Source organism: Miniopterus schreibersii (genome assembly GCF_964146895.1).
Source record: "Miniopterus schreibersii genome assembly, chromosome: 13".
Classification (NCBI taxonomy): Eukaryota; Metazoa; Chordata; class Mammalia; order Chiroptera; family Miniopteridae; genus Miniopterus; species Miniopterus schreibersii.
Genome location: NC_138113.1, coordinates 56,444,593 through 56,462,667, shown reverse-complemented (window position 1 = coordinate 56,462,667; position 18,075 = coordinate 56,444,593). Strand labels below are relative to the sequence as shown.

The window sequence follows — 18,075 nt, the reverse complement described above, 5'->3', positions numbered from 1 at the left end:
TGTGATGGAATGTGGCAGTCTAATCAGAGCCCATAAGAAATTGCCCTCAAATTTGAAATGATTAATTAAGACTGTCAGGGATACAGGTGAACATCCCTGTCAGTAGCAAGTTATGTCTTCCGACATTAGCTAATGACATTGGGAGGTGTCATGATTAGCGAGAAAAAAATGTCATTTATATCAGGTCTAACTCATTCTTTGAAAATGCCTGTTTGTTCATTAGGTATTGTAAGTTATAAATGAAGACTCACATATTGGGTGTGAGTCTTCAGATGGTTAAGTTTGCTCAAACAAATATTGGCAGACAATTGCATTATCCTGTTTGTTGTAAACTCATTTCCTGGAAAATGTATTTTGTTGATAACTTGTATTGCCAAGTTATAACAAAATGGCAGATTTTCCCCTACTTGCATTACATTTTAACAAGTGCCATACATTCGCAGACTTTGTTAGAAAGTAAATTAACAAAAGAAATCAGATAATGAAAAGTAAATAGGATAGAAAACTGGTTTTAAGATACAAAGTACATAGAGAGGGCTTAAATATTATGTAAGTATACATTAGATAAGTAGTTCAGCTGTAAATACCTTAACTTTTACTGGTTAATTCTTTAAGTTTAAAGAGCATATTGCTATATAAATTAAGATTTTTTTCCCTAAGGAAAATTTTTGTTCCTGTTTGTGGAACTCTAAGGAAAATAGTTTGTAGCTTTGTTTAGTTTTTACCAGCCTCACTGGAGTTTCTTATAGAGTTGCTTAAAAATCAGTTATTTAAAAACCAGTTCATGTATGCATTATACGAAATTCTCATTGAAATTATTCTCCCATTCTTGAGTTTGAATGAGAAATAGTATTATTACAGAGCATTTTCAGTATTATTTGCTATGCAGCTAGATTATTTGAGGAGGACACTTTTAAAGTAAAGGGTGCGCAGAGAAAATATAAAGTGAAGTAGTAACATACCATCTCTCTTATTTTAGCATGTGTATTTTATTTGCCACAGGACGCATATGGAAAGCTGCTCGATATAGAAAAACATAAAAACCAGTTGCAAGCCAAAGGTCTGTTTTCAGAAAAAGATAAAACCAAGTAAGTTCTTTTCTTGCATTGAAATCTATGAAAAAAAATTTTTTTTAAATATGTCTTTATTGATTTCAGAGAGAGGAAGGGAGAGGGAGAGAGGCGGAAACATCAATGATGAGAGAGTCACTGATCGGCTGCCTCCTGCATGCCCCCTCCTGGGGGATCGAGCCTGCAAGCCGGGCATGTGCCCTGACCGGGAATCAAACCGTGATCCGCTGGATCATAGGTTGACGCTCAACTGCTAAGCCACACCGGCCAGGCAAAAATCTATGAAAATTTGAACTAAAAACATGGAACTTATCATTGGTGTTTTTAAAGCATACCTTAAACCTAAAAATCAGTTCAGTATTTCAGCATTAATCTTAAAGTTAGAAGTAAAAATAAGTGATTTTTTTTTTTTGTTTGGAAGTAAATACTAAGGTTATTGTTTTCATGTTACTTCATTCCATATTTATATACTAAATGGAGTTTAATAACTATATTTGAGTATGATGGCCTCAGAATTTTTGTGTCTATAGCTACACATTTAACTTTTACATGGTTTAATTTTTTTTAGTATTGCAAGGTTTGTGCTTTTGTTTAGCAACAGTGAGAGATTAGATCCCTCATCCTGAGCCACCAGTTTTAAATTTCGGCCTGGTTATTTCACATATTTCTTCTCCCCCAAAAGACAAATCTTTGAGCACATCTTATTTAAGTTGTAAGTGCTGCCTCAGCCCTTCATTTGGACGTTACTACTGTAGCCCATTGACAGATTAATGTTGCACCCATAGCCTCTCCTCTGAAGTAAATCAGTGAAAAACAAGTGAAATTTTTAAGAAATCTGGTGGCTTTTAATAGCAAATGAATTCCACAATGGCACGTTAACTCTTCAGACTAAACTTGCTAGATTGGGTATCTTTCTAGAGTAGATTGGGGAGATGAAGTATGACATCTGAAAAATAGTTTGCTTGGATGAAATTTTACAGCTATATAGTGCAAAATTTGTTTCCCAGTCAAGAATTGCTACTACATGTGGGATCCTTTGTGGTACGACTCTAATTGCATGGTTAATTTAAAAGTAATCTAGGTGATATTTTAACAGAGACCTGATTGGCAGCAGATGGCTGATTAAGGAGGAACTGGAAGAAATGTTGGTGGAAAAACTGTCAGATCAAGATGTGAGTAATTGATCTTTTTAGTTTAAGGGGACCTGTGCCCTAACAATGCAGGCAATTGCTGTATTTAGGATCCTAGTAGTGATGTTCCTGAGAGGTTCCTAAGACAGTTTCCCATTTTAAAACACACTTATAGTTGATTTCTGCCATGGGAGGACCTTACCTGTGGTAGGAAGGTGACATGCCTGTCTCCAGACCCACTTAAGGAAGTGCCCTCATGTCCTCTGCTACTCGCTCTAGAGGAGCATGGTAGAGGTCAGCTTTCATCTCCTGCCTAAAGCGGCAGCTGATTTTATAAGCTAATGGTAAGTGTAAGGAGCTGTTTCAGGTTAAGTAGGAAAGGAATGAAGCACATGGTTACCTTCACATACCTCACTGCTCTTTGCTTACCCATGTGCAGTATCTCCAAGGCCATGGTTTTTATCCTGGATCTGGAGAAGCACCTGTTCAGAATCACTTGCAATGCTAGTCACAAACTGCAGTCCTAATACTCAGCCAGAGCTGAGAATTTCTAGGGGTGTCACTTGGGAATCAGTATTTTTAACAAGCTCCTAGGTGAATGTTATGTCCTCTAGTTTGTGACCCCTTGCTTTAGGTCTCAATCAGATTCTTATTTTGCTAAATGTCCTAATATATGCCAGTATCATCAGAGGAAATTTGATGTTTAAAATATTTTGATGTTCTAAGTGTAGATTATTTTTGGAAGATTTCCGTATAGTTTAACTTCACAATTGTTCCAAGAGTGTTTTTCTTCCCTGGCAGTGTCTTAACATTGTTAGTAACTTCCCACCATATAGGTTTAAGTCATGTACTGAAATCGCCCTTTTTCTCATTGAACATATTGGATAAATTAATGATTTGGAAATTGCTTAACCAGGGTGCCGGGCATTTGGTGAGTGAGTGGTAGGTCTAGAGTTAATTTCTGGCGTCCTCACTGCCAAGTTGATGCTGCTGCTCTCAATCTAACTGGAAAGACTCCCTTTGCTTCCTCATTGAACACATCACTTCATGTTGCCTCTGTTTCTGGCTGCTTTGATTTTTATAATGCAGGGTTTTGTTTGTTTTTTTCATTTTGAAAACCTCCCAAAGACTTTATTGCAGGTGTGCATATATGTGTACATACCTATGTCTTCTGTCCTTCTGGGGAGTGGCTATCAGAAGTCCTGAAGTCTGGTGTCAAGGTGAGGGAGGCAAGGGTGGTCAGTGACTTCAACTCCTTAGTTCATGAGCACGACTATGTCATACCTGTAGTTACCCCTTGGTAGACTTGGTAGGTTCACCGGTAGTCACACTGTGTGCAGTGGAATTGAGAGAACAGCTGAGGACAAAGGATCGAGGCCTGCAGGGGAAAAGTGGAGCTTTATCAGGCTGGTGCCGTGGGTGGCTGAGTACTTCCCCTTACTCAGAAAATTGCCTTCTCTCTTCTTGTAACATCACAGGAAGCAGTCATTGAAGCAGTTCTTTTAATCTTACTGGTGAGATTTTTATATATTTCAAGTTACTAATGGCGAGTTTCACACTAAAGACAATGGTAACAAAGACGAGTGTAGCTTTTAGGGTTGGCAAAATATAAATAGGATTATCAGAATTTGTTTCATACTTCATATAACTGAGGATCTCAAGTATTAGTTGTTTCCTTTTGCATAAACACTTTAGAATGATTATTCTGGCTTCTAATTTTAAGGGGTTAATACCAAGTTGTTTACTTTCTAATCACATGTTTAAGAACTATTTAAAAAAATGCACAGAGTAGCAAGGATAATTTATTTCAAGAGGTTGCCCTTTAAGTCAAGTATCTCTTGAATTTTTAAATAGCTTGATTGTTCGGTTTTAAAGGAAATCATAAACATTAATGTAACACAGCTTGAACAGCTAAAGATATATTTGCCAAGTGTATTATGAAATATAATTTAAGAGGTACATTTTCTCAAAATCAGACTCTTCCCATTTTACTACACATAACTTACTGAAAATTATTTATGAAGCTCCATTAAATACTGTTCTAATAAAAGAGTAGAAATTACTCTTGAAGATCATCTAAATATTTTTTTGAAAATGAATTTAAATCTCAATTTCATGTCATCAAAACATGGAGAAATTGACTTTGAATGACAAATCTCTTTGTTTCTTGAAAGAAAAGACTGAGCCCTGAAGACCTCCAGGCAGGTGCTGTGTCTGCACGCTGCGTTAAAAGCAGCATGGAGGTGCCGAGTGTCATCCTGTCAAAATTCATCACGAAGGCAACATTGGAAGATCAAGGCTATAAAAATAGAGAAAATTTAGCAAATGCAATTACACTTGCATCTGCTAATGAGCCTTTATTGTCTGCAGTATGCGCAGTTCATCCGGCTGCTGGAACGGTTGTTGGCGGTGCCGTGCGGCGGGGCTGCTGACGACTTTGTGCAGCGCTTCCGCCGGAGTGTCGCTGTCCAGTCAGAAAAGCAGCTGATCGAGCCTGTGCAGCGCGACGAGCAGGGCCGGGCCTTCAGCGCAGGCGAAGGTACTGACATTCCGTGCAGAGAAATGAACTCTGGCGATGCAGGAACCTCAGTTATTTGTATTTGCTTTTGCTCTCTAGGACTCATTCGATTGGAATTCCTCCTTTTAAAGATTCTATTGAAGTTTTAAAAAAACAGGACCTTATAATGTCCCAAGAAAAAATGTGAACACATTCCTACACAATCATATTAACCCTTTTTATTTTCACATACTTATGTTAAATCTTTTTATTTTCAACTAGTGGAAACAATAAAACATTTATGATAAAGGTTTCTTACCTAAAATGAAAGTGCTCCGTGAATCTGCATATCAGATGCTAAAACTATGAACTGTGAAAATTTTAGGTCCTCACGTTTTCCTTGTCCTTGTGCAAAGACATTTGACATGGTGTAACTTTTAAAAATTAATGTATTAAGTGATATATCTGCAACTCTTAAAAATTTACCATCATTGATTGCTTTGTCATTTTTAACTAATGTTTTCAGAGAAATGTAGCCATTTTTATCAATTATATTTTATCATACTTTTCACATATTTAAAAGATTATATGATTCGATATAGTCTTATTGAATATAAAAGAACACTATGTAAATTGGTTGATTTTTTTTAAGTAATATAAATAAATATGAATTACTTTGTTACTTATGAAAACTAATTTAAAATCACCGCAATGTTCTTCAAGTGGAACTGACAAAGTTACCTCACAGTGACTGTTACATTGATGATGGCAAGTTTACCTGGCTTTATTTTTGTTTGACTTGTAGTAGTCCTAGAACTTTCTGTATATAGTGCTATATATTGTTGTTCGGAAGAAGAAACTTTTAATGTAGCTTTATTGCCTCAAAGCCCTGCCTTTCAGATTTTTACTAATAGAAAGTTTGTATTTTTAAAGGTAAGAGAAAGAGTGCGAAAGCAGAGGCCATCCTTTATGAACACGGAAGTGGAAGGATAGAAGTTAATGGAATCGACTACCTGCTGTACTTCCCCGTGACACAGGACAGGTCAGAGTCTGGTTTTGCTTTTGCTTTTTGTTTTTAAAGAAAATATACTTCATTATACATCGTGATCAGTTCATTAAGGCTTGTGACTTTCTGATTGTCTTTGCCTTTGCCCATGATTATTTCTCTTTATCAATACAATTTATCAGACTAGCTAGAGGGAAGCTATCACTCTTTTTTATGTAGTTTTCCAGATTTTTCAAAAGCATTTCTAAAAATTCCTCATTAATTGAATCTTCCTCCCCTTTCCATCAACTCCTACTAGAATTTGAGTGTTTCAGATATCTCTTACATTCTGAAATGCAGACTGTGCCAACATGTAAGAACAGTAGATTTCCACTTTCTGTTTCCCTAGTGTAGGGTTGAACGTAAAAAAAAACAAAAAGCAGACTTGGCCGTCATACATGTTAGAAAAAGTCTGCTCTTCCACTTCAGATATTTTCCTGTTCAGAGGAAATCAATTATATATATTGAGCAACCAAAGAAACCTTCCACATATGCCTTAAAATAAGAGTTCATCAGGCTGTGCTTAGTTCCCAGGCTGAGTATGGCAGTTTTATTTTTGAACTTTGTGTCCCATGGGAAACAGACATGAATCCCATGGATCATTAGTGGGTGTTACGTTCAGATCCTCTATATACACTCATCTTAGGTCTTTGTGAGTCTCATGCACAGGTCTGTTCTTGAGACAGTTATATTTTTCCACAAGGAACAGAAGTTCTGATGACTAGTTCCTCCTTTCGCACCTCCCGCTTCCTGAATGTGTAGTGGTTTTAAGCTCAGTACCATGTGAGGGATGGGACGGGGCCTGCTGGTGTAGTGTAAGCCCCTGGGCAGAATAATTACTCCAGGTAACGTATGTTTATTTGTGTGTGTGTTTGTGTCCACTCTGACTCCATTTAGTGTGAATTAAACTAATTCTGCCCTCATCCTCATGGGGAAGCAGATGAGGACGTTTTTATTGCCCTTATGAAAGCCAGAGAGGCCCATTGCTTCAGTCCCGGAGACTACTAGGAGGAACGGCATTTGACCCAGACTTGCCTGTTCACTTGTTCTCGGATATAACTGATTATTTAACACAAAGTATTCATTTTTGGCTTGATCTCACAATTAAATATATTCTTAGAACTTCTCATTTTTAATTCAACAGACATTTCACAAGGATTGTCTATGAGTTGCGTCTTTTCTGGATATTGTGAAGATATCACAGCTATTAAGATCTGATTTCTATCATTAAGACACTTTCTTATTGGAAAACCTAAGGTGGGAATGGGCGGCTAAACCGTCTCAGCATCTCTAAGTAGCTGTGGGCGCCTTGGGAGGCCATACCAGTGTGGACTGCCTTTCCTCCTGCAGGAGCAGCTCAGGGGCTTCCACATTCAGCAGTGAGGGGCACTGACCAGGAGGAAAACTTCTGAGGGTGATCTTGATTCTAGCTCTGTTTTTTAGCTGCATGACTTTAGCTGAGAGTCTTAAAGGTCAATTCTAATTGGTAGGAGGGAGTTAAACTTGATGGTCTCTAAGATGATGCCTTAAAGTCAGTTGAACTGCTTGCTTTCCAGGGGCCTTTCTTAGGCTGCTTTAACAAACAGTAGCAAATTATTGGTAGTGCTGACTCTGCTGCCTTCCCAGCATCCTCAGGAATTTTTTGTTCATTCATTCACTTACACAACAACCATTTATTACTATGTGCCTGGTACTGTGGAATAAAAGATTGATAACCTTTCTAATTTGAAAGGCCTTGGCTCTATCATTCAACCAACAAAGCAACTCTAATTGATCACCTGCACTGAGAGAGCTCATTCCTCACACGGCACTAACCACATAGTGGAGGAGATAGCGTCAGCATTTTAAGCAATTATAGAAAATAAAAGAGACTATGCAATTATATGTATTTTAAGTTACATTCTGGTAGAATTGGTGTCCTAGGAATAGTGTTCAGAGAAGATAGAAATGAGAAAATTGTTTATTTTTTTCAAAATAACTTTTATCATATAACAAGGAACAAAATAAATTTGATTCTTTTGACTCAGGATTTCATCTGGGATCCCCAAGCAGAGAGAGAAGAAATGTGAAATATTTTCAAGCCATGTAACTATTTTTGCATGAATCAGTTTGTAGTCAGATTAATTAAAGTCGATAGCTATATAATTATTTTTTATTATTACCTTAGGGGCATTTTTTCATCTGTTTATAAATTGAGTATTGTGCCTCAGTGTGCATTACCTTCTCATCTAGACTCTTCTTAATGGGTCTTTCTTACCTTGACTGCTCTAGTAATATATCTCAAGTAAATTATAAAATATTTTTTCCTGAATTTTAGTCTTACATTTCTTTTAATAAGCACGTGTTGGGGAATCTTAAAATTTTAGGAATTAGGACAGGTAAATGTTTAAACTCCCAAACGAGTGGTGGCTAGAGCTGCTCTGTAGAGTCACTGTGCCAGGAGCTCACTTGGCTGTGCTAGGCATGCAGAAGCCCTGTGACGTGTGCATATGGCAGGTCACAGATTTTATCTTGGCCTTGTTTCCTTGCTGGGAAAAATGAAATGGTGGGATTAGACAGGTTATCAGTCTCTAAATTCTCTTTAGTTATGGTAATATGGCTCTTATAACTGCTATTTTTACAACATTCCTATTTTTTTACTTGGTTGCTTTGAAACATTTGTTCAAAAAAGCAGTATAGATTTATGTTGCCTCCCTTTTGAAACAACCTCCCTATTGAAGCAATATTGCTACAGGTTCCGGGGAACTGGGCCCTGGAGGGTCCTGTCTGATACATCTTCCTGATGTGATTGTCTTGATAATGTAGGCCAAGGGGTGACACTTGAATGTTCTGTCTGTATCCATCTTTCAGCTGCACTGTGTTGTAATAAGCTCTGTTTGGGCTTTAGAAAGCTACAGTGTCAGACAAAGCAAGCAAAATGCAATATAAATTTACTTTTCTAAGTAAAAACTCAGCAGAGATATTAAGGCAAAATAGTCAGAGTACTTGACAAAGGTGGTAGTAAACATTGCACCTGCAAGTAAGCTGTGTTCAGAGGTGCTCGTTCCGCAGAGCAAGAGAAGGTCCAGGCCACATCTCATCTGTGTCCCAGTCTCTGATCCTGTGGTGCTGCCTGGGACCACATGGGCACTTGCTGTTGAGGGACACAGGCCTGACTGCGGTTGTACAGTGTGTCACCTGGGATCAGGCAGGGAGCAGAACCCTGCAGCTTAGAGAACTATTAATAGCAATATGTATTTCACTGGGGGGAAAAAGTTGAATGTGGTTTTAGTAACTTTAACCATGTCATGATGCGCATAGTATATACATTATACAAATGCGTTATAATTTACTTTAGTGAGTCCAGACGCATTGGACACTGTGTGGGAAAGCCTATTAATGATATCTGAGCATTGACTCCAGCGAGTTAGATTCATTTGATTAATGGAGTTTCCCAACTTTAAGACTTCTTTACGAGGCTATTTCCAAGCCTTACAAAGGCCTTATGAAGATAAAAGTAATCAGCAGTGAGGTCGTATATTGCTATAACCAAGAAAGAGAGAAATAAACCTTGCTCTCAGCAAAGCATTCTAAATATCAGAAATACCAGTGGCCCTGGCTGGGTGGCTCAGTTGTTTGGAGCTTTTGTCCCATACACTGAAAGATGGTGGATTTGATTCCCAGTCAAGGCACGTACAGGAGGCGACCAATCACTGTTTTTCTCCCTCCCTTCCACTCTCTCTAAAAAAATCAGTGGAAAAAATATCCTCAGGTGAGGATAAAAAAAAAAATCAATGTTTCTCTAACTCTCCCCCTCCTTTCCTCTCTTTCTAAAAATCAATAAAATTTTTTTTTTTTTTTAAAAAAGAAAGAAATATCAGTGTTTCTTCACGTAGTGGATTAACCAAGAACACTGCATGCACAGTATGGCTTTTATAAATGCTTATAAAATCCTGTATGTTACAGTAAACATAACCACATTTCTGGTGATGTTCTTTAGAGAACAGTTGATGTTCCCTTTTCACTTCCTGGACCGACTGGGAAAACACGACGCGACCTGCACAGTCTCCGGGGGCGGGAGGTCCGCTCAGGCTGGAGCCGTGCGCTTGGCAGTGGCCAGAGCTTTGTGCAGTTTTGTCACCGAGGAAGAGGTCGAGTGGATGAGACAAGGTACGTGTGGCTGTGGGAGGGGCCTGATTGTCCCCATGCTGTGGATAGGTGTGTGTTTTATTGTGCTGCTTAGCTCAGAGAGAAAACACTCCTTTCACTGTACAGTATTGCGACCTGCTGGCTACTCTTGTCATGCTCCAGGACCGTAACATTGTTTTTCAGTTCTGGTTTCTACAAAGTGAACTTGAATTAGAAAAAGAAAAGGGAGGCACTGCCAGCATCAGGGGACATTTATTTTCATCTCAAGGCATACCAGTTTATCAAATGCTGCTCAGTTGTGTGTAACAGACAGATTGGTGGTTTTATTTTATCATGGAAAGTTATAATAATTATTTGATTTAATGGTGAAGCTCTTAAGGTATTTCTTTCCAAAATCATTGGAGATTTCCAACTTTCCATTGTGATGTTAGTTTGAATTTTGTTTTCTCACTTCATGTGACCCCATGACCTAGTCGTGGATACATGTGTGAGAAGGAATATGCGTGACTTGTTCGTTAGGGCGCTGCATCAGCATCTATAATAAACCAGAGCGGTGTGGCTAAAGATGTTCTTTACACTATTTATGAAGAAAAGTCAGTGCCACAGGTGCTGCGTGGCCTGGGCCAGTCTCACTGTGTGCGCAGCTCCTCACTCCCCAGCCCTTCCCCAGCCACTGGGTCCCCATGCAGTGCTGCAGATTAGTGCCATCTATGGCTTAGGCTAGGCAATTTGTTAAAACTCTTAAAAATCCATTCGTTTATAAACAGTTCACCATTTTGTGGGGTTCATGTCATCATTAAAATAATTTGATAAGATCTTAACAGTTCTGCTAGTTTGAGCTAGTATGCATATTGAAAAGTAATAAAGCATTATTATCGCTTAAAGTAGAATTTAGACAGTGTCTGCATTTTGATCAAAACATTGTTTTATTCTGTGCCATTAGGTACAAGTAAATTGCGAAAGCTATGGCTACATAATAAGCACTTGTTTTCCTTTGCTCTGTGGCCATAACAAGACCCCTGGCAAAATACTTAAGCCTGTGTACAATGAAAGGACGAGCTAGTATTGGAAGAGTTTAAAAAAACACTGTGGTCTGTTTGCATATTTATAAAAGCGATTTGCGAGCTAGCTTTCTCATCGCTGGTAGTTTTGACACCTGTGGTCTGGACTGATAGACCGACTCTGGCCACGACCGGCGCCTCTCTGGGCCGTGCACTCGGAGTAACCTGGCCGCGGAGCAGTCACAGCGGCCCCTGGCGGTGGGCCGAGCGAGCCGGCGCTCCTGCCTGAACTGACGACTCCTGGAACAAACCGCTTATGGGGACGGGACAGCCCGAAAACGTATTTTTTAGATTCTGAAACACAATACCAAGAATATTATCACATGAATTAGAGTGAGATTTTCTCAGATGCGCTGAGTGAGCGTATTTCGAGCGCGCAGTGACCTGCACCAATGCGTGCGGGCCGCCGGCCCCGCGGGCCTTCCCTTCCCCGCGCTCAGGGAGCCCGCGCCCGAGGAGGGCAGGGGGCTTCTTTTGCGTGAGCAGCTTTGTCTTAAGTTGGAAACCAAAGCGGAACCCGCCCTCGCGGTAAGGAAAGCGGCTGATAAGTTGCGCAGGCGTCTGCCCCAGAGATGGCACGTTCCCGACAGTGAACGCTGGCCGCCCGCGAGGCCTGGTCTCAGGTGCCTCCCCCGCTGGCCGCCCGCGAGGCCTGGTCTCAGGTGCCTCCCCCGCTGGCCGCCCGCGAGGCCTGGTCTCAGGTGTGTCTCCCCCGCAGCCGGGCTGCTGACAGCCGATCCGCGCGTCCGCGAGCGCAAGAAGCCGGGCCAGGAGGGAGCGCGCCGCAAGTTCACCTGGAAGAAGCGCTGAGACCCGCGTCAGCCGCGAGTAGTGGGCGATTTATGTTTAAAGGCTACTTTGCAAAGGTTACCTTACAAAAATAAAACAAAATGATGTTTAGCTTCAGTCTGCTGATTTATTTTTTTAACTTTTTCATAAGATAGTTTTAAAAGCATAAATGCACAGAATCTTGGCAACTGGACCCGAGGGGACATTGAGCAAAATCCTGTCAAGTAACCTCACTTTGTAGACAGGAAGGCCCAGCCCCCAAAGCCTAAGTGTAAGCTGCATTGCTAATTTCTGGTGGAACTGGACCTGAACTCATTCCTCCTGATTCTGTTGTTTGCACACCTGGCAGTTACCACCACTTTCACCTAGAGAGAGGAGAGCGCTCCTTCAGGAGCAGGAGGTAAGTTGAGGGCCTTTGTCAGGGACTCCGGGGGAGCTGCAGAGGCTGAGCTGAGGAGAAGCTGATTCAGACACGGCCAGGTTTCCCCACCCCCACCCCTGGCAGCTGCTGCCATCCTCTCGGTTTTTTTTTTGTTTTTTGTGGGGTTTTTTACATTCTACATATAATTGATACCATGCAGGTTTTGTCTTTCTCTGTCTTATTTCACTTAGCATAATACCCTCCAAGTTGGGTACAAACTTTCAGTTGTAAGGTGAATTAACTCTGAGGATCTGTGGTTAATACATCATATCATTGAAATTTGTTAACAGGGTAGATCTTTAACAGTTCTCATAAAAAATAAAGATAACTATGAAATGAGGGCTGTGTGATTAACTTGATGGTGGGACTCTTCACAATTTATACATGTGTCAAATTATCACGCTGTACACTTTAAATATATTACCATTTTATTTGTTAATTATCCTTCAGTAAGGCTGGGAAAAAAGACATTGAACCATGCCACTGAGACAGGGTCATTATGAAGACAGTTGTGGGCCATGTGACTGGAGGAGCAGGTTCTGGGTGAGGCAGGAGCAGTTATGAGAGCCCAGTGATGAGGTCATCGATGAGGTCAGCAGCTGAGAGAGCCCTGTGATGAGGTCAGCAGCTGAGAGAGCCCAGTGATGAGGTCAGCAGCTGAGAGAGCCCTGTGATGAGGTCAGCAGCTGTGAGAGCCCAGTGATGAGGTCAGCAGCTGTGAGAGCCCAGTGATGAGGTCAGCAGCTGTGAGAGCCCAGTGATGAGGTCAGCAGCTGAGAGAGCCCAGTGTGAGGTCAGTGATGAGGTCAGCATAGGGTGACCACAACACCTGCATACCCACTAGCCACAGCCTCCACCTCTAGCCTCAGTGTAGCTACTCCACAGTGACCTGGTTTGAATGTAAGTTATGGCCATGTGTAGCTTTAGGAGATCTGTGAAATGTTGAAATGCTTTCCAAAGTTTTCCATATGTGTTATTCTGGGATCTGTCAATTCGTTGCTTTCACAGGTGCCAACAAGAGTCCATCCCTATGATAGTAAGAACCACTAGCATAGCCCAGCCAGGTGTGGCTCAGTGGTTGAGCATCGACCTAGGATCCAGGAGATTGGGGTTCTATTCCCTGTCAGCGCACATGCCCGGGTTGCCGGCTCTATTCCTTGTCGGGGGCGTGCAGGAGGCAGCCGATCAATGATGATTCTCTTATCATTGATGTTTCTATTTCTCTCACTTCCTCTCTCTGAAATCAATAAAGATATATATATGTATTTTTTTAAAAACCACTGGCATAGGAGAGTTTTTTACTTTTTTTAAGGAAATAAACCTGGCCTTCGTGTTCAACACTGAATCCAGCAGGTGGAACAGAGCAGGTCTTGGTAGGATGCTACAGTGAGAGGGCTGCTGGGAGCAGGCGGTCAAGGGTATTGGTAATGGTCTTCATCTGAGTGTCCACTTCATTATCCCTTCCACCTGTGGTACATACGATTTTTATTATGTGCTGTTAGATAAAAGGCCATCCTTCGGACCACATGGAGGTTTCAGAACACAGCCTCTGGAGGTCATGTGACCTTGGGCAGGCTGACCTCGTATAATCGTGACTGCTCGTGTGAAGTGGGGTGAAGGGCAGTGCCTCTCCCAGGACACTGGTGTTCCATAAAGTCCACGTGAGCAACAGCCACAGGAAGTGTTCCGTAAGTATGGGTTTTGATTCTCAAAAAATCTCTTCTTGACCTATCTCATTTGGTTAAACAAAAGTAGACAGTGATCCAGGAGTTTGGAAGAGGGAAGGCATAAACAGTGGCGTAAAGAGGTGGTTTTCTTGAAAATGAGTGGCAGTCAATCCATGTTTCACCTCTTCACGTAGCACTAGGTTCATTGACTTGACTGCAGAAAAACAAAGCATGATGTGAATGTTGGAGAAATTCGCCATAGACCAAGTGTTTCCCTGTCTGTTAGAATATGCAGGCTGGACTCGGTTCAGGACGCCCCACATTGAGTGTGTCCACCTCTCCCAAAGCCGTCAGATAGGCACAGCCAGTGAGGAGCTCAGGCGCAACAAAGAATGGTCAGTGTGCCGTCCGTTACAGGTACTGGGGTACAGTGCCGCTAACAGGCTGTAAGACATCCCACACACCTAGCAGGCAAGGAACCATGCAAACAGAAGTCCTTGCTCAGTCGTCTCAGTTGCCACCTCTGGTGAGGAACTGGGCTACAGAACGTTTTCTATTCTAAGCCTTTGGTTAAAACACAACAAACACATTACTAAAAATTGAAAGTAATCTTTGAACACCATGCTGTAAAAACTACTGACTTCAGCACCGAACAAAAGTTTATCAAAGGATTTTCTCTAGCATTTCGCAGAAAATATAAATTACTACCGAAGTGCAAGCTCTAGTACTTTTCCTTCAACACAAGCCATTAGCTTTCTAAACTAAATAATAAAGTTACTGTTATATCAGAAAGAAAGGAACCGTAGGTAGAATTAGGTATCCTACTAGAATTAGAAGACAAAGGTCACAACCTGGAGTGAAGGCTTGTGTTGACCCTGGTTTTCTGCCTCAACAGCTGGGGCCTTCTGACTGGAGGGGGTGCCCCGCCCAGGGTTGGTAGGTTCCTGGATGGAGGCCTGCCAACATGCCTCCACAAACACACCCCCAATGCACTCTCCACACCCCACACTGCCCCTGTCGTCGGGCTCCCACACTCAGGCCACCATACAATTGCTCTAATCACCTCCAGGCCGGATCCCAGACAACTTAGGACAGCCTCTGTAGCCCGGAGCCCACTGACATGACACACCAGCCAGTCCTGGGCCTGCTCGCCCTCCCTGGTGCACCCAGTCCCTGGAACCACAGGAGAGGCCCTTGCCTGAGTTCCACTTGCTCCCTCTGCCTCCTGACCTCCCTGGTGCTGCCTCGTGGGGCCCTGCATAGTGTGGGGGCCCCTCAACTGTGAGGACCTCTTTTCACTGATCCCTAGGCCTCACCAGACCTGAATAACAAAGCCTGCGTTTAAACGAGGCCTCGGTCTCCCGGACAGGCACTGTGGCTGCCACAGAGCAGGAAGATCGCCGTGCCCCTGCTGGGTTAGTGCCTCTCGTTACTTGATTTTTAGTCATCAAACCTTTACCAAGGTTATAAACAACCAGACGATTCGCTTCTAGGAATTTTTCTTTAATCCTTACCCAAGGATATGTTTTTATTGATTTTAGAGAGAGAGAAAAAACATTGGTCAGTTGCCTCCCACACATGCCCTGACCAGCGATGGAACCGGAGACCTTGGGTGTGCAGGACGGTGCTCCAACCAACTGAGTCACCTGGCCAGGGCCTGGGAGGTTTTTTTAAGGAAGGGAGGAGAGCCTTTTATTAGAGTGGTAAAATCATGCTGCTTTTCATTCATTCACTGCTGCTTAAGCTTTAACAAAAGTTAGGACCACTCTTGGATGGTCTATGAAAGCTGTTCGGGAGAACTCCAGATGTACCCCTTCCATTTCCCAGGACTTAGCTGCACGACTAGGCAAGACTGGAGCCTGTCCGGGGGCCCAGCTTCGGCAGAACGAGGCTAACACCAGCCCCTCCATGACCAGCCGCACGCATGCCCTCCCCACCCGGACACGTTGCTGCTTTGTGGAGCAAACTGCTCTTCCAGCGTCCCCACTATGAGGTTGAATTTCTTAATTGCAGAATACTGCTTGTTCAAAGTGAGGGAGGAGGTGGCGGGAGGTATGTTTCATGGTGCTGTTCAAAAAAAGGAAGCTGGATGTGCATGTCAGGCGGCGGCTGCATTAAATTGCACGAGGGCTGTCTTGGCTGCAGTTGCAGAAGCCCAGGACTTGGACTGTTTTCAAACTGAAAAGGGGATTCCTGGGGTGGCTGTGTGACCTGCTGAGGGGAGGGCTGCACAGCCGCCCTGCAGGAACGAGCGGCGCCTGGGGATCATGGAGGAGATGCTCCCGGAACCCGGAGCCTCTACTCCTTCCCTGTACGCAGGCCTGTGGCTTCTGCCCACCAGGAAACTCCCCATCGGCTCCCACGCTTCACAACCCACACCTCTCAGGGTTCTTCCAAAGATGCCAGGAATTCACTCCTGTCTGTCTTGAACTGTCCCTGGACAGCTGGGATCCGACTGGAGGTATAGCAGCTGCCATGGCAACCAGGTGGCCGACCTGTTACCCAGGCACCTCCTCCAGCTCCGCTGCTCCTTCACTGTCCCTCTGCCCACGAACCTCAGACCCACCCGGAGGCCTGGCCCCGCGTCCCCAGCTCCTCCCTCCTCTGTGCCCACAGCGCTGGCCCCGTGCCTCTGCTCCAGCGCTCAGCGAGAGGAGTTGGTTATTGGTGGTCTTTCCTCCATCAGGCAGGGAGAGGGTCCTGCTCCTCTTGATGCCCCAGTGCTAGGCACACAGAAAGCACAGGGATAAATACTTGCCACACAGTTGGAGGTCACTGCCAATTCCTCACCCCAGGGTCCAGGTAAGTCAGAAGGTGGGGTCTGCCTGCCCACCTGCTGCGGTCTGGGTTCTTCTCTCAGCTGTACATATTTACTGACAACTCTTTGGGTCCAGCACAAGGGGGTTACAAAAAATAGGTCAGAGTTTTGACCTTAAAGCTTAGAGTCTCAACAGAGAAATACAACAAACAAAACAATTAGAAGGCAGTTACGCCCTGCTGGGAAGTGTTGGCTGAGTGTGACAGTGACAGAGCTGAGGGCCCACGGGGCAGACGCAGCCGGGGGGCACCCTGCCCTCCTCAGGGCCCTGAGGTTGGAGAGAGGCCCGGCACGGCACGTGGTAGGTGCTCAGGAAGCCGTGGCTTCACTGAGCCCCGCTTTCTGTCCTGAACGGAGGCAGTGTCCCCACTCTGCGGGGTCCTGTGGATGCTTGGGTGCAGCCCTAGTGGAGCTTCAGAATCAGCCAGTCCTCAGTACACAGCTGTTCCCAGTGTTGGCCCAAGAAGTCGAAACTGCTGGAGGAGACGGCGAGGCGGAGCCACAGGTGGTGTGGGGAGAGGCGTGTGACATGGGTAGTCCCAGCCCCCTCGTCCTTTCAGCCGCCCTCCCTCAGCTCAGCCCGTTGCCTCCAGAGAAAGCGCCGCCAGGAGGCCAGCGCTGACCCGACATGCCCCTCGGTCCCTGAGCATCGCCTGGGTTGCTGCCTCGCCTGCAGCCGGGTTTGCCTTTTCCTCGGACTTCGGTGCGCGCCGTCCCAGGGCTGGGCCTCCGTCTTGCTTCTCTGCGCCTCTGCTTACCTCGCAGGCTGTGCCAGGGTTAGGCAGCTGTGGCCTCACACACAGGCCTTGGCGGCTTTCTCTAGAGACATCTTTGCAAACAAACGTCCAAGCTAGAGGCCATATGCGGTCATCAGCACTTGTGTTTTTTGTTTGTTTTCAAAAATATATGAATTTAAAGTACAGGAAAAGTCTACTAATCCAGGTGAAGTAATAGAATTAGCTGAAAGCAAGGGGCTCTTGCCCTGGATAGACATTTATACAAACAATACCAAACAGTAGCGCTGCGGGTTCACAGCACCCCTGATGCCCACCCAGGGCCCGGGGTCTAGGCACACAAGGTAAGAATTCTCATTCAGTTCATTACAACAAAAGGGCAAATTCAAAATTTTATTCAACTTATTTAACTTCTGATTTTCTTGCTCCTACCTTTAAAATACTTGTTTAAAAAGCATAGCGGATTAATTTTGTTCTTTATACATAAGCTCCCTAAATACAGTAGGTTCTCACTTAACACCATCAATAGGTTCTACAACCTAAGCGGAATGCGTAAGGAAAGCAGGTCACCATAGGCTAATTGGCACAGACGATAGCTACGTTCCTCGGGCACCTCATCGGCATTGTAGCAGAACGGCTCTGAACTTAACCGTATTTGAGGACCTGCTGTACGAGCCTGGAGAGCATCATGGGGTATTTCTAACTGCCTGTGAGG

The 18,075-nt window shown here is 43.6% G+C and overlaps 1 protein-coding gene across 2 annotated transcripts in view; it reads left to right on the top strand.

The window, feature by feature from the left end:
- Nucleotides 1–11,837, top strand: part of MRPS9 (mitochondrial ribosomal protein S9) — a 50,133-nt gene extending 38,296 nt beyond the window's left edge. Inside the window, exons 6-11 of one of the 2 annotated variants that reach the window (XR_014000186.1) lie at nucleotides 1,003–1,088; nucleotides 2,167–2,242; nucleotides 4,571–4,739; nucleotides 5,631–5,739; nucleotides 9,722–11,593; nucleotides 11,633–11,837. Coding sequence is in view for 1 of the 2 variants with exons in the window: in XM_081156998.1 (XP_081013124.1) it covers nucleotides 1,003–1,088; nucleotides 2,167–2,242; nucleotides 4,571–4,739; nucleotides 5,631–5,739; nucleotides 9,722–9,891; nucleotides 11,650–11,741 (702 nt within the window). In the remaining variant the exon portion in view is untranslated. The remainder of the gene's footprint in view (nucleotides 1–1,002; nucleotides 1,089–2,166; nucleotides 2,243–4,570; nucleotides 4,740–5,630; nucleotides 5,740–9,721; nucleotides 11,594–11,632) is intronic. The other variant, XM_081156998.1, reaches the window with a different exon arrangement.
- The last annotated feature ends 6,238 nt before the right edge of the window (nucleotides 11,838–18,075 follow it).